The sequence below is a fragment of the Dendrobates tinctorius genome, unplaced genomic scaffold (genome assembly GCF_039654945.1).
Source record: "Dendrobates tinctorius isolate UK_male_01 unplaced genomic scaffold, ASM3965494v1 ptg000001l, whole genome shotgun sequence".
Lineage (NCBI taxonomy): Eukaryota > Metazoa > Chordata > Amphibia > Anura > Dendrobatidae > Dendrobates > Dendrobates tinctorius.
Window position 1 is genome coordinate 10459419 of NW_027361669.1, and position 13979 is coordinate 10473397.

The 13979-nt window shown below is 39.8% G+C and overlaps 1 protein-coding gene across 3 annotated transcripts in view; it reads left to right on the top strand.

The window, feature by feature from the left end:
- The window catches only part of CPLX2 (complexin 2), a 312758-nt gene extending 300579 nt beyond the window's left edge, over positions 1-12179 (top strand). For all 3 annotated transcript variants that reach the window (XM_073565473.1, XM_073565557.1, XM_073565640.1), the window contains one exon: positions 7581-12179. In XM_073565473.1, the coding sequence (XP_073421574.1) occupies positions 7581-7778 (198 nt within the window). In that variant the 3' untranslated portion in view covers positions 7779-12179. The remainder of the gene's footprint in view (positions 1-7580) is intronic.
- The last annotated feature ends 1800 nt before the right edge of the window (positions 12180-13979 follow it).

Below are 13979 nucleotides of genomic sequence, written 5' to 3' on the forward strand. Positions count from 1 at the left end.
GCCTCGCTTTTGTCCTCCTCTTCCTCGGACTTGCCCAATTCCACCATTTGCAGCAGCTGAATGTCCAGCCAACACATCAACATATGCCATTTTTTAAACCTCCCTAAGTGGGCTGCCCACCCACCCCCAATGGCTGGGGTCAACACCTGGCGCACCCGGGCAAGTGCCGTTGCTCTGAACAGGTGGATGGGCCCACAGATGGCCGACGGCACTGGCACAGGGCCCCTCATAGTACAATACAGTGGCTCTGACAGTGGGGGACCCACTCACCGTCAGACACACCAGCATACTATGAGGGGCCCTGTGCCAGTACCGTTGACGACGAGTGTGCCCCCCCTGCTTGGTCATGGCCACAGCACTTGCAAGTTGCAATACTTACCTCTCTCTGCTCCACCGCTGTGTAATCTGGGCAGTTAAATTCTTCACAGGGACGGCCACTAGAAATTTGGTGTATTGATCGATGATGGTTAAGATGTAGCTATGCCCTGTCCTGCTGGCCTCTACCTTCAGATGATCAATGGCTACCATTTGTAATGGACGTCAACTTACAAGCAGATGCAGTGGTGCTTTATGATCACCTTTCACAGTTGTGATAGTCACAGACGTGTGACATTCCTGCCACCATTTTTCAATGTCTCCTCTCATGCCAATCCAATAGAATCGCCTACGGCCTGTGGCTTCTATCTTTGGCACTCCAAAATGACCAGACACATCATGATAGGCAGTGAGGACCATGTGTACATCTATCCCTATGATCACAGTTTGATGGAGACGAGTAACGGTGATGTGATCCACGCTACTGCGATAAAGCAACCCTTTCTTCACAAAGAGCCATTTTCGCTGTCTCCACAGACACAGTAATTAAGGGTCTGCATCGTCTCTGCAGCATCTACCGGGAGGTTTTCCCGCGATGAGTAATTCTCAAATTTCTGATAACACTCGAATTTCCGTCTGTACTTGTATCCATGTAGTTTCCAGTAGCAGAGAGTCTGGACTGGCTTACTGAGATTGAAATATATACGAAGATTTAAAAGTACCACAACACTGTATACTGTTGTACGCTTCGACTACCTTTACCTTTTTCTACTTGTTAAATTCTGGTGTAATACATACTGAGCCTATGAGTGTCTGTGTCTGACTCCGGAAGTACAGATGGAAATTTACAATTACCCCAAGACTGGATACACCTGGTATGTGCTGATACAGTACCTTTGTTCAAAATTTTGTATTACGGTATCATCCATAGTGAGTGAGCATGTGTGGTTTACGCCTTCTATATATACGGTGAATCGGAGATGCCAATTTTTACCCTATACTCGATACAGCTTGTATCTTGTTATACAGTACCTTTGTTCGACATTTAGTGTTACGGTCAAATCCATACTGAGTAAGCGTCTGAGACTGACTACGGGGCTATGTATACGGAGATTTCAATTGTACCCTATAATATATATACTTGCTATCTTGTTATCCAGTACCTTTTTTCCAACATTTTTTATTATGGTCAAATCCAGACTGAGTGAGCGTCTGAGGGTGACTCCGGAAATATATACCGAGATTTCAAATTTGGCCAACACTGTATACAGCTGTACACTTGTCTTACATTACCCATTTACAGCTTTTCATATTCTTGTGTAATCCATACTGAGCTTGAGAGCGTTTGTGTCTGCCTCCTGAAATGTATACGGAGATTCAGAATGTTTACACTATACTATATATACCTTGTATCTGGTGAAACTGTAACCTTTTTCACCTTTTTATTTTATTGGGTAATCCATACTGAGCCTGTGAGCATCTGTGTATGACTCATGAAATATATACGGAGATTTACTGTTATCCGTAGACTGTATAGAGCTGTACGCTTCTGATAAAGTACCATATATCTGCTGGTATTTTGGGTCAATTTTCTAAAACATGAGGAAGTATGGTGGAAGAGGATGCGGACGTGGGCGTGGGGGGCGACCTGGTACTGATGGTGGTGGTGGTGCATCTGCTGGTAGTGCCAAAAACACAATAGCAGCTAAGGCAGGAGGTGTTGAATCTGCGTCATGATGTAGCTCTGGAAGACCTGTAAGGCTCCGTTTTCTGGGAGTAGGTAGACTGCTTTGAAAGTCGGAGCGTCAGGAACTCTTTTTGGCTTACATTGCTGAAACAGCCTCCAGCTCTATCGGCTCCTCTTCTGAAGTTTAAAAAAAATGCAAGCACTGAGTCGTAAGTGCAGGCTTCTGGTCAGGAGCAACCACTTTCCTTGTGTCCTTCACCCACACCAAAAGTGAAGGATGCGGCAGCACACACTTCAGATTACTCCATGGACCTCTTTTCACATACCATACCTGGGTTAATTAAAAATGGGGCCCATCATATACTGGAGCATTCAAAATGGAGGACACCTGACACTGGAGCATCATCCATGACGCCCATCATATACTGGAGCATTCTAAATGGGGCAGATCAGACACTGGAGCAGCATCTATGGGGCCCATCATATACTGGAGCATTCCAAATGGGGGACATCTGACACTGGAGCATCATCCATGAGGTCCATCATACACTGGAGCATTCTAAATGGGGCAGATAAGACAATGGAGCAGCATCTATGGGGCCCATCATATACTGAAGCATTCCAAATGGGGGACATCTGGCACTGGAGCATCATCCATGAGGCCCACCATATACTGGAGCATTCCAAATGGGGCAGATCAGACACTGGAGCAGCATCTATGGGGCACATGATACACTGGAGCATTAGAAATGGGGCCCATTATATATGGAGCATTATTAGGGCCCATAACACACTGGAGCATCATCCATGAGGCCCATCATATACCGGAGCATTCTAAATGGGGCAGATCAGACACTGGAGCAGCATCTATGGGGCACATTATACATTGGAGCATTAGAAATGGGGGCCATTATATATGGAGCATTATTTTGGCCCATAACACACTGGAGCATCGTCCATGGGGACCATCATACTGTAGCATTATGTGGAACTGATCATATACTGAATGGAACATTATATGTGACCAATTATTCTGTATGGAGAAATATATGGGGCTCATTATTCTGTATGGCGCACAATGTGGTGGCCATAATACTGTATGGAGTAATATACTGTCCTTTTTTTGAGCTATTGTAGATTTTAAAATAGATCAGTCATGTCATGTAAGCAGTGAAGTATTTGTCATTGTACTATACCTATATTTCTGTGCCGTATCGGAGCATCATGAGTTGTGGTATGTGTTAAAGGGGCGCTCTTTGGCCCAGGGCACATAAAAACCTGGAGCTAGCCCTACCCCCCCCCCCACAACTTTATCCAAATAACCCCCAGTTTTCAGTGCGTAACTATTATTATAAAGTAAATTAAGGTTGCCAAGCTTCAGTAATAAGAATTGATGTTTTTGGCATTGAAATGGGCACTGGTAGGTGTGTTTACTGTCCTCCACTCCCTGCCGACTTTGCTTCCCCATTGACTTGCATTGGGCTTCGTGTTTCAGTCGGCCTCCGACTTTTCCCTATAGTCGGCCGATTTCGTTCGACCCGACTTTTGAGAAAGTCGGGTTTCATGAAACCCGACTCGACCCTAAAAATGGCAAAGTCGCTCAACTCTAGTGCAATGTTTTCTAGTTTGATGTCTCTGTAGTTGCTGGAATGAAGTTGACTATTGACATGGCGTTTCTTTGGATGATGAAATATTCTGCTAATCTTATGTCCAAAAATGTTTCTGAAATGCATATTTCACTTATCTAAAGGGAGTACCATGGGCATGTGAAACATAATTCAGCAATTGTCAATCATTTCTGAATTTGCTTAATAAATGTTGCAACTCAATTAATCTCGTAACTCACAGTGCTCTTAAATGAAACATGTCAGCAAAATGCCAGCCCCAAACTATTTACATGCACATATAACTCTTCCAAAGACCAGATCAGTCATATGTTTAGCTAACCAGTCCATATCTCTGTTACCGAGAAATTGGCTTTTCCAATTGATATGCAAATGAAGCTGAAGTGCTTTGGACAAATAGAAGCACTATTTTATCCTTTGTCTCACCAACTCTTTTCCCCACACAGTGCTGCCTTCTCGTGCTTGACTGGCTGCTTCTTTGCTGTGTGACTTCAAGCAATGGAGATGTCAGTAAAGTAGGAGGAGGCAGTACTAGGCAGGGAATAGAGTTGAGTGACAAAGTGCTCCTTGTGTCCAAAGCTCAGCCTCATTTGCATACCTATTCAAATGCCAAATTCTCAGTAATGGAGGAACAGACTAGTTAATGCATGACAGGATTTGTCTTTTAAAGAGTTATACATATAACAAGTGCATGTACATAGTTCGGGGGGTGACATCCTGCTGGGAGATTTTCTTTAAGCTTTGGTAACACTAACTCACAAAATAACAAAGGTTCCCCCAGTAAACCAGACACTCTGTCGTAATAATAGGTCCAGGCCCAGCAGAAGATAATGACTTTGGAGCCAAATGATACTTGGTTCTACCTGTAATGGGCTCATTTGTGAACAAGCTATTAGACTATATTAATAATGTTCTGTTTGTGTACTGATAGAAGCAAAAGATAAACCAGTTTAAGAAAAGGCCATTTTTGTCTTCTAATGACAAAGCATAGTTCTTTTTTTCAAAGTCAATGATTCATCAAGGCAATTTTACCCGAATTCTGGCATAAATTGCTTCGAAAAGTCACTAATTTTTGGCGCACCACAGAGGTGCACAAGAATGTTGTGTCTTTTGCCGTTTTCTGTCATCTCCACCAAAATGGGCACAGCTGAGGCAGTAACGGGGGTGCAGTGGAAGTGTGACACCACATCTTTTCTAATTCATGACAAGCTGTCGTGTTCCCTATGTCAAAACTCTTACTCTAATCACTGACATGTATAAGATTCATGGTGAAGCATGCGCTTTTTAATGAATCAGGAGTGTCCTGACTCCTACACGCCCCCTCATCAAGACTGGCGAGAAAATTGGATCAGATGATTGTGTTCTGCTTGAATGTTAAATGCAGCTTCTTTTTTGTTGGACTTAATTTATAGGTCTTTTATATTTCTTTTATTTCTTGTTGTTATCTGGTGATAACATAGAGATAGAAAATACATTTCTATTTTCAAATTTATTATATTTTTTAATAGCACAAACTGCCAACATAATAACAACATTCTTGATTATTACGTAAGTATTGTACAGCTTTGGGACATTGGGATGGGGTAGTAGCTGTAGTTTGTGCTAATGGTGGACTTATTTTTTGTTGAACTATATACATGACAATTACGGAGTGACATTCAAGAAGGCAGGGATTGGTAAAAAAATGCCTTTATGTGACAAGTAGAATCTGCATTGATGATTTAAAATCATCCAACAACTAGAGGGTTTAAAGTGGTTACGTGAGTCAGGAAGTGGTTAGCACAGCCCCTGGGGATTGTGGGAAAGTTGTTGTGTCCTGGACCTGCAGGAAGAAGAGCATCAGAGAGAATCTCCTGTCAGACTGAACTAAGATAAGCTACCAAGACCAGTTCTTTCAGGGAAATGACTGCTGAAAGCATAGAGGCAGTCAGGACAGCCATGAGAGATCTTTGTTGCCTCACGATAAGTGAGAGAGCTCACACCAGACTCATCCCTTGGTGAAGAGACATTTATATATGTTTGCTGGAAGCATTGTATAAAGAGAATTGATTCTATATGATGGAAAGAAGCTTGATTAAAACCTTATAATCAACCTCAGCTTGGAATTTCCTACCTCACATAACCGTAAAAGATTATGGTTAATGGTCGCCTTGAGTAAAATCCTTTCAATATTCCAAAGAGCTCATGTTAATTTGTCCTGCCTCCATACACTGAGTGACGGAAATGCAACGTTTTCCTTTCTTATGACAATTTTCCCTGTGTCTGACAGCTGGTTCCCCTGACATGACACGAACTGAGTTATAAGATCGACAGTGGAGAAGCGGTGCCAGGTGTGATTTTTATTTTTTTCTTATTTTATTCTGCACACTTAAGGCATTAAAAATGGGTTGTCGTGGCAAATTTTCATTTTTGAGCTTCTATTTTTCTCTCACAAAAACACATTTTGGTTTGTGTTGCCATTTTCTGAGATCAATATTTTTTTTCTTTTCCTGTCATTTGAGCTGTATCAGGGTTTTAGCTGTTTTTATTGATACAATTTGGTTTACAAATTATGTGTTTATCATATTATATTGAACCATTTTGTGGAGCTGCTTTGTCCAAAAAATGGCATTTATGATTTTTTTTGTGCTACTTGACATTTACCATATGGGTTAAATAATTTTTGCTAGATTGGAGTTTTAGAGACACAGTACTACCAAATGCTTATTTTATTATTGCCTTTATTTTTAATGAGAAAAAAGAAGGTAGTTTGAATTTTTTATATTTCATGGTATTTTTAATAACTTTTCTTTTGCGTCTTCCTAGAGTACTTGAACCTGTGATCATCTGATGTTTGATCTATATATTGCAGTACATAGTGACAGTTTCCTGTGACTGGTAGATACAACAACACATTTTAGCAAAGGGGGTCTTTAGCAGTACCTCCAGCTGTCATCCCGTTATTGGGGCCTGATGAGCACCCGGAATTGTGTGCCCTTGGGGCAGCTGAGATCACTGATGTAACGCAGCCAACATCTGCCGAGTATGGTGCAGGAGCAGCTCCTGAGTCTGATCTGTACTCCAACACATGTAGATGTGTGGTTGATATCAGGAATGGGTTAATAAATGCCACATCTGTATAATGTATTAAAATGTTCTGAAGAATCTTTTTACTAACTCTACTTGAAGTTTCTGTGTCTAGATCTGCTTTCCATGAATGTCTTTTTTCATTGTTAGTGATGCATTATGAAACAGAATAAAATAAAGGCACCAAGTTGACGTTTACAAGATCAAATGCTACTGGATCACTACCTGGACTGTTATACATTATACCTCGTAAAGCCAGATAGCTACACACATCAAGCACACCTTACTCATCATAAAATCTCTCTATCTTAAAGGAGCCCTACTGGAAAAGTGTAAAATTATATGTGAAAGCCCTTTTTAGGTTTTTTTTTTCTGCATATGATTGAATGTAGTTAGCTGCTCCAACGCCTGAGGTTGAAAATATTATGTTTACATTTTTTTTACTGATGTAGCATTGGCAGATATCGTGGAACGCTTACTTTCCGAGTATCCTGATGTGTAAACAGGCTGCCGATCACTCGATGAACATACAAAACACTCATTCATCAAGAGGAAATTATCTTTTAGGCAGCACAAAAAAAATCATTGTTCCTTGTGGTGCAACGTCCCATGTAGTATCTAGTCTAGTCAAATTTAGATGGCTCATTATGTATCAATTGCTTGGTGTGCTTGTGTAACCAGGCAATCAGATGACCACCAATGAGTAAAAGTTCACTGATTTGCGATTGTATCGTGCCGCTGGTCAGCTTGTGCAAACTGGCCCTTAAAATAATCTCCATACACCTTCTGGGTCTTGATAAGGAAGCCCAGAAACCAGATTTTACATTATTATATGTGCATATGACTTGTATATAGGTTACTTAACAAGTTCTCCTTTCTACTTACAGTATGGTTTGAAAAAAAAAGAGGAGAAAGAAGCAGAAGAGAAGGCTGCAATGGAACAACCTTGTGAAGGCAGCTTGACTCGTCCAAAGAAAGCCATTCCAGCAGGTTGTGGGGATGATGATGAAGAGGAAGAAGAAAGCATTTTGGATACTGTACTCAAGTACCTCCCAGGTCCCCTCCAGGACATGTTCAAAAAGTAACTAATGGCCAACAGTGCGGACTTCTACTTTAGCCAAATGTATTTTCTGCTACAAACAATGGGACCATCTATGGAATCTTTGACCACAAGAGATACACAAAAGCACACAACTGGATAACACAAATAGGAATAAACATTAGAATAACACAAAACCTTCTTTACTGACAGACATGGCTATACAGGTAGACGCATAGGCGCAATTGCACACATATGTACATTCCGAAAAACACAAGGGCGCAAAATGTAACTTTTATTTTCCCTTTTTTTGGACATAGGTTTTTTAAACCTCACACTATGGTACATGGACCAAACTTGTCACTCCTGCTTTGTTTCAGCAGAGGGCAGAATTTACAAGACTTGTCAGTTTCGGAGCTGTTTTATCATTGGACGAGTAGACAGGGTCATTTTACTTCCCTATAGACATTTACTAAAATCTAGGCTCCAGTGCTAAACAATAGCTGACTGCTCATAATACGAGCGTTAATAGGGTGTGTACATAATTTGCTCTTCTCCCACAAGGGTATAAGGAGATGCAAAGTGACAGCGTATGCAGATTTACAGTCCATTTTGTGAATTTTGTCGCACACTGTGTGACATCTGGGAGCTTGGAATATGTCATGAGATGCATGTGGAGAAACCCTAGTGTGTTTCCATCTGTTCTGTACACTGTATGTCGTTTCCTTGTCGCTCTATCTTCTCACCTTCCCTTATCAGTACCTTGCTAATGGGACCTGCAGCATTAAGCTTCTTTAGTTCAGAATTTCTGATCCGCCGACATCCTTTGCACAGAAATGGTGAAGAGTTCTACACAAAGTGAAACAAGCTATGGTGCCGTGTAGAAGTTACATTTTCTTTGCGGGTCTCTTAGCAATAATTAACTTTAAAAAAAGGAACAATCCTGGGTGGATCCTCGAATGGACGCTGACTAGGATCCATAGACTTCTCTTCTAGATTTCTATGACTGTAATGCTGACTGCATGCTTAGGAAAATTCAAGTGTTTGATGCCTTTTTGAAACTGCAAGCACTGTCTGTCTTAGTCCTGTGCCTATCACTGTATTTCTAGTTTACATTAATACCATGAGGACCAGAGTAGAGCTGTGATCTTACATGTATACCGTTGTGTGCACTCAACAGCCGCTCACTTTTTTTATTTCTTACTGTGGAAAATCTTATTTTCTGTATTCAAACCAAAGTGATTTTTTCTCTTAAATGTTTCTAGTCGTCTCTCCTAAATGTTTCTACTTGTCTTTGTCAGTCAGTGTTTCTGTCCAACATTCCAAAAACATGAAGGCATAATTGCTCTTCCCTTTCGTTATAGGGCAAGGCAAAATGTCAAGGACCAAATGGCAGATCTTATAAAGGAATAGCGTAATATTTGATATAATATAGTACAGGATTCATAAGCCTTGGCTTCTTGGAACCTCTCTGTATACCCACAGCTGTGATTGCATCCCATGTTTCCTTTTCATTGATTTTATAGAAAAGTCTGATACATTCCGTTCACCAACAGTGGTTGGTTTATAGGACTTATTAGAGAATTAGAGTAAGCTTTTTACATGTATATGTGAACAATGTTTAGTAATATAATAAACCTGTTTACTGTAAAGCTGTAAAACAATAAACTTCATATATTGCCGAGGCGAGAATTGTCTTAAGGGTCATACCCTTTAAATTAATACCCCCTAAAAGAATAATAAAACACATGATATAATGGATATATATCCCATACAAAAAGATCAGATTTTAGTTTATGAGTGATTTACATTGCAATGTGTGTACAGCAGACAGGAGAACGGAGCTTCTCCTTGGCACTGAAGAGGCAGCTGTGTCCTAGCACTGACAGATGCTCTAGATTTATTCAACCAGTTGCAAGTAAATAAATTTGGGGTTTGCATCTGGGAAACTGCCTCTTGTTTGTTATCCTGTCCCAGTCAGCAGAAACCTCTTCAGAAACACAATATACACCGAGGGTGATACAATGCATTCAAAATATACGAAATACAAATAATTGCCTTTAACTACTGTAGATGCTTGCTGTCCACTACATTGAAATCTTGCACATTTCCACTTTTGACTTAACCAACCTTTAAATAACATAATGATGATCAGATATAACCATTTCTATCAAGTATAACAGAGTTTGTTTTAACTTAAATAGGCTTTGTATATATTTTATTAATTACTTATATTCATAGCTAAAGAAAAGGTCTGTAAAAATAATAAAGGGTGTTATTCGGCAAAGTAATATGAAATGGGTTTTAAATCTGTAGAACTTTTAACTATCATATAAATATAGACGAATAATGAAAACATTCCTAATATTTAAGAGCTGGAAAGCTTTGAGTGGTCCTTGCTAATATTAATGTACATATAGAATATGTGTGTGTATATGTGTGTCTGGTGTGTATATATGTACATTGAGGTGTTTGATGTTATCACTTATATTTCCTGTGTGTGTTTACTGTCACCCAATATGACGTACAGAAATGGATAAACGTTTCATACATGCATGCTTTTTTCACAGTGATACCAAGCTGCCCATGTCACATGACTGGGAAGGTCCTACCATGACCAGTCATGGAAGCCCCTAGGCTTCTGTAGGAGATAAAGCCATAAAGCCATTACTTGATGTCTCGTAAAGTCCGTTTTGTATATGTTCATTCTGTTATGCTCATGTCTATATGGAATCCAACCAAATCTGCTCTAGAGGTTCTGCTAGGGATAAATCTGAAGGCAACCAAAACTGGCCAAAATATTGAAGTTGAGAATGTGAAATTAAATTAATATGGTACAAGAACACAGTGATGATGTATTCTGCATTCTATTTACTTCTACAAAAGTTACTACTTTGCACTTTACCTAAAAGTCAAAATGGAAAAAGGCCTCAGATCATGGAAAATGGTAAACATGAAAGACATGGAATGTCCACCTATGACCTCTGGAGATTGCAATACATATCTGATAATGTAACTATTTAATCGCCAGAAAAAAATGAATGGTCTTATTGGAATTAAGTTCTTAGTTTGCTACAATTTTTTTTCACAAGGTTCCTGGGTACCTGACAACCAATATGGTCACCATCACAGCTTCTGTAATTATTGTTGTCACCCAGTTTTGTGAGTAAATAACCAATTTATAATATCTCCATCATCACTGCATTGCCAGACTGATTTGCATTTTATTTTCTAGCTTTTCATAGATGTAAAAACAGATACATTTGGATACCAAGGACGTTTGTACTTAATTATGATTTTACTTTATTTATAGGGCAAGAAGTATGTAATATTTTTGTTTATTTTTTTTGTTTTTATTCTATATATTCTAAACAACTAAATCTTGTCTATCTGGCAAGCTTTGCAGATCCCTGTTATAGAACCTGGTTTTCTTTGAAGCCATATTCCTTTGTAGGGATGAGTAAATCACCCGTGCATGGTTCAGATTGTACAAGAGTTCTCGTTCCATCTTTTTACGATACTAAATTTGTAAAATAAACTGTTTTATGGTATATTGAAAAAATTCCCACACTATATGTGATTAAAATGTACCAACGAATAAAATGAAAAAAAGAATGTTAAGCTATGTTCACATATGTGTTGGAGCCTCCATCACAGCAGAAAAATGCATAAAAACTACGCAACATACTAAATTTGTCTGGTAACTAGAGTTGAGCGAATGTCTTCGGTTCCCCGCTTATTCGGCAAGCTGTAGCGCTTGCCGAATAAGCTACAGCAGGAACTCGGCTTCTTGGATCGTGCCGGCTGAACAGCTGATTGACGCCGCATCTGTATGTGTCGTGGCTGTGTCACAGTCACAGCACATGCACAGAGAGCGCAACACACAAGCTACCTATGCATGTGTCGTGACAGTGACACAGCCGTGACATATGCAGCTGCGGTGCCAATCAGCTGTTCAGTTGGCGCGATCCAGGAAATCGGGATCCTGCTGTAGATTATTCGGCAAGCTCTATTGCCGAATAAGTGGGGAACCGAAGATATTCGCTCAACTCTACTGGTAACACATTGATGGACTCCCAATAGCTCTATTATAGTCAAAGAGGTCTGCCGAGTGCTATTGGTGCCCGTCATGTGATAGATCCTGTGATTGAGCCGAACACCTGAATTATAACTGCAGGTGTGAACAGAACCTTATATGACAAAAATTTACTAAGCAAAATATTAAAACTAAATTTGGGAAACTGTGCCAATAACAGATTTACTCACCTCTACAGCTATAACTGCAATATTACTTCATGATATGAATTGTGTGAAAGTGAGTTGGATTTTGTAAATGTCAAAATACCTGTACTAAAAATGGGTTACTTACATGCAGATGTTTTTGGGGTTTTTTATGCTATAAAGTCACCTCATACTCTTAATTAATAAAACTTATTGAACACCACAACAGTGTAAAAATAACTGTAGTTTTACTTCCAATAAGTAAGAGCAAGTCATAACAAGCACCATCTGTTTTTTTTTTTACCAATGTCTACACCTGATTTCTGAATCCACAGTTACATGAAGTGTTGTGTTAGGCGGCACAAACTAATTGCAAACTTGGTCCCAATGCTGAGATATTCTTGTGTATATTTTTCATTCATTTTCAAAGTTATCTCAAAAGAAGATGGGAAATTACACCAAGGAAGACAAAAAGGCAAACTTGTAAAAATAGTGGAAGTCCTAAGCTAGGACCAAAATAAAAGACTGCCATGGTATGCAACAGTGACATGTTACTATAGTTAGGTGATACATTATCTATTTTGCACAGTAGATGCATCGCTCATGATGCTCCACCATTATCATTGCTTAAGTGCTGAAAATACTTTTGTATACTTTTCTGGCAACGCAAACATTTTCTCTCACTTTTACTGAATGTTACCGATTTTGTAAAAATTTGCTCGGGTTTCCGATCAATGTGCCATATTTGTGCCGAATTTGTTTGACGATCGCTTTCCCAACAAATTCGCTCATCACTACTAATGATAAATGCCCACTGTATCCATAAGTAAATTCTACTTAGAGTAGAATACTGATCAGACTTTTTTTTACGAACATCCCTTAGTACGAGTATACACAGGTGGTTTCTATTTATAACCACTCTGTAGCACTATGGTAACTGTTGATGCCCAACAGACCCCTTCTGAAGTCTCTTGAGATTCGTTGTGGCTTCCATGGATCTGAAATCAAAAAATAGCGCTGCTCACAGTGTTACTCTTCTCATTTAAGTCTGGAAGAATTTGCAACTCTGAGACTCCAATGTTAACGAAGCCTCGGCTGATTCTGCAAGTTTATTAACAAATGTTATTTTAAAAGCAAAAAGACACAAATTATTTCATCTGTAGTCCATTTTGTCCTCCAAAATAATGTTCTCCTGATATGTAAGAATTTCAAATGTTATTTAGAGACTCGAGATTAGATGATATAAAACGCAGTTATTGCGAGCTGTCATCTTTGTGTAGGTAGCACTGACGTGACATACTCCACAGTTCTGTACAGAAAATGTACTTGTATCAGTCACTGTCCCCAGTGGGGCTCACACAGTAATTTGCTTATCTTAAGCAGACACACGCTCTACAGCTAATTTTATACCACCCACAACATTATTATGTTGTACCTGTTTGGATGCTAATAAGTATACTTAAGGAAAGGAAAAGATCCTCAGTAAATAATGAGATGCAATATTCACAATTATCTTACTAATTCTAGAAAGTCCTGTGTTGCCTATGATAAGCAAGGCTGGATTAAAAGGATTTTTACATTTCAATGAACTACCGGCATCTCTAGTGCTGCAGTTATTAAAGGACCCTAGGAAAATAAATTCTTAAGCTGGAATCACACATAGCAACTTACCAGCGATCCCGACAACGATATCAACGTGTCAGGATCGCTGGTAAGTCGCTATGTGATCGCTGGTGAGCTGTCACACAGACAGCTTCACCAGTGATTAGCACAGCGATGCCGAGCGCGGCATCGCTGTGTTCGTTAGCGCTGATGCCATATTCATGTCAAAAATAGAATTAAAATAAAAATATTGTTATTCTCACCTTCCGACGTCCCGCGCAGCCTTCCTCTCTCCACGCTCCGGTCCCAGTAATCCTTTGCGAGAATGACCGCGATGACGTCCATTCTCGCGGTCATTCTTGCAAAGGATTACTGGGACCGGGAGCGTGGAGAGAGGCGGGAAGACTGCGCGGGACGCCGGAAG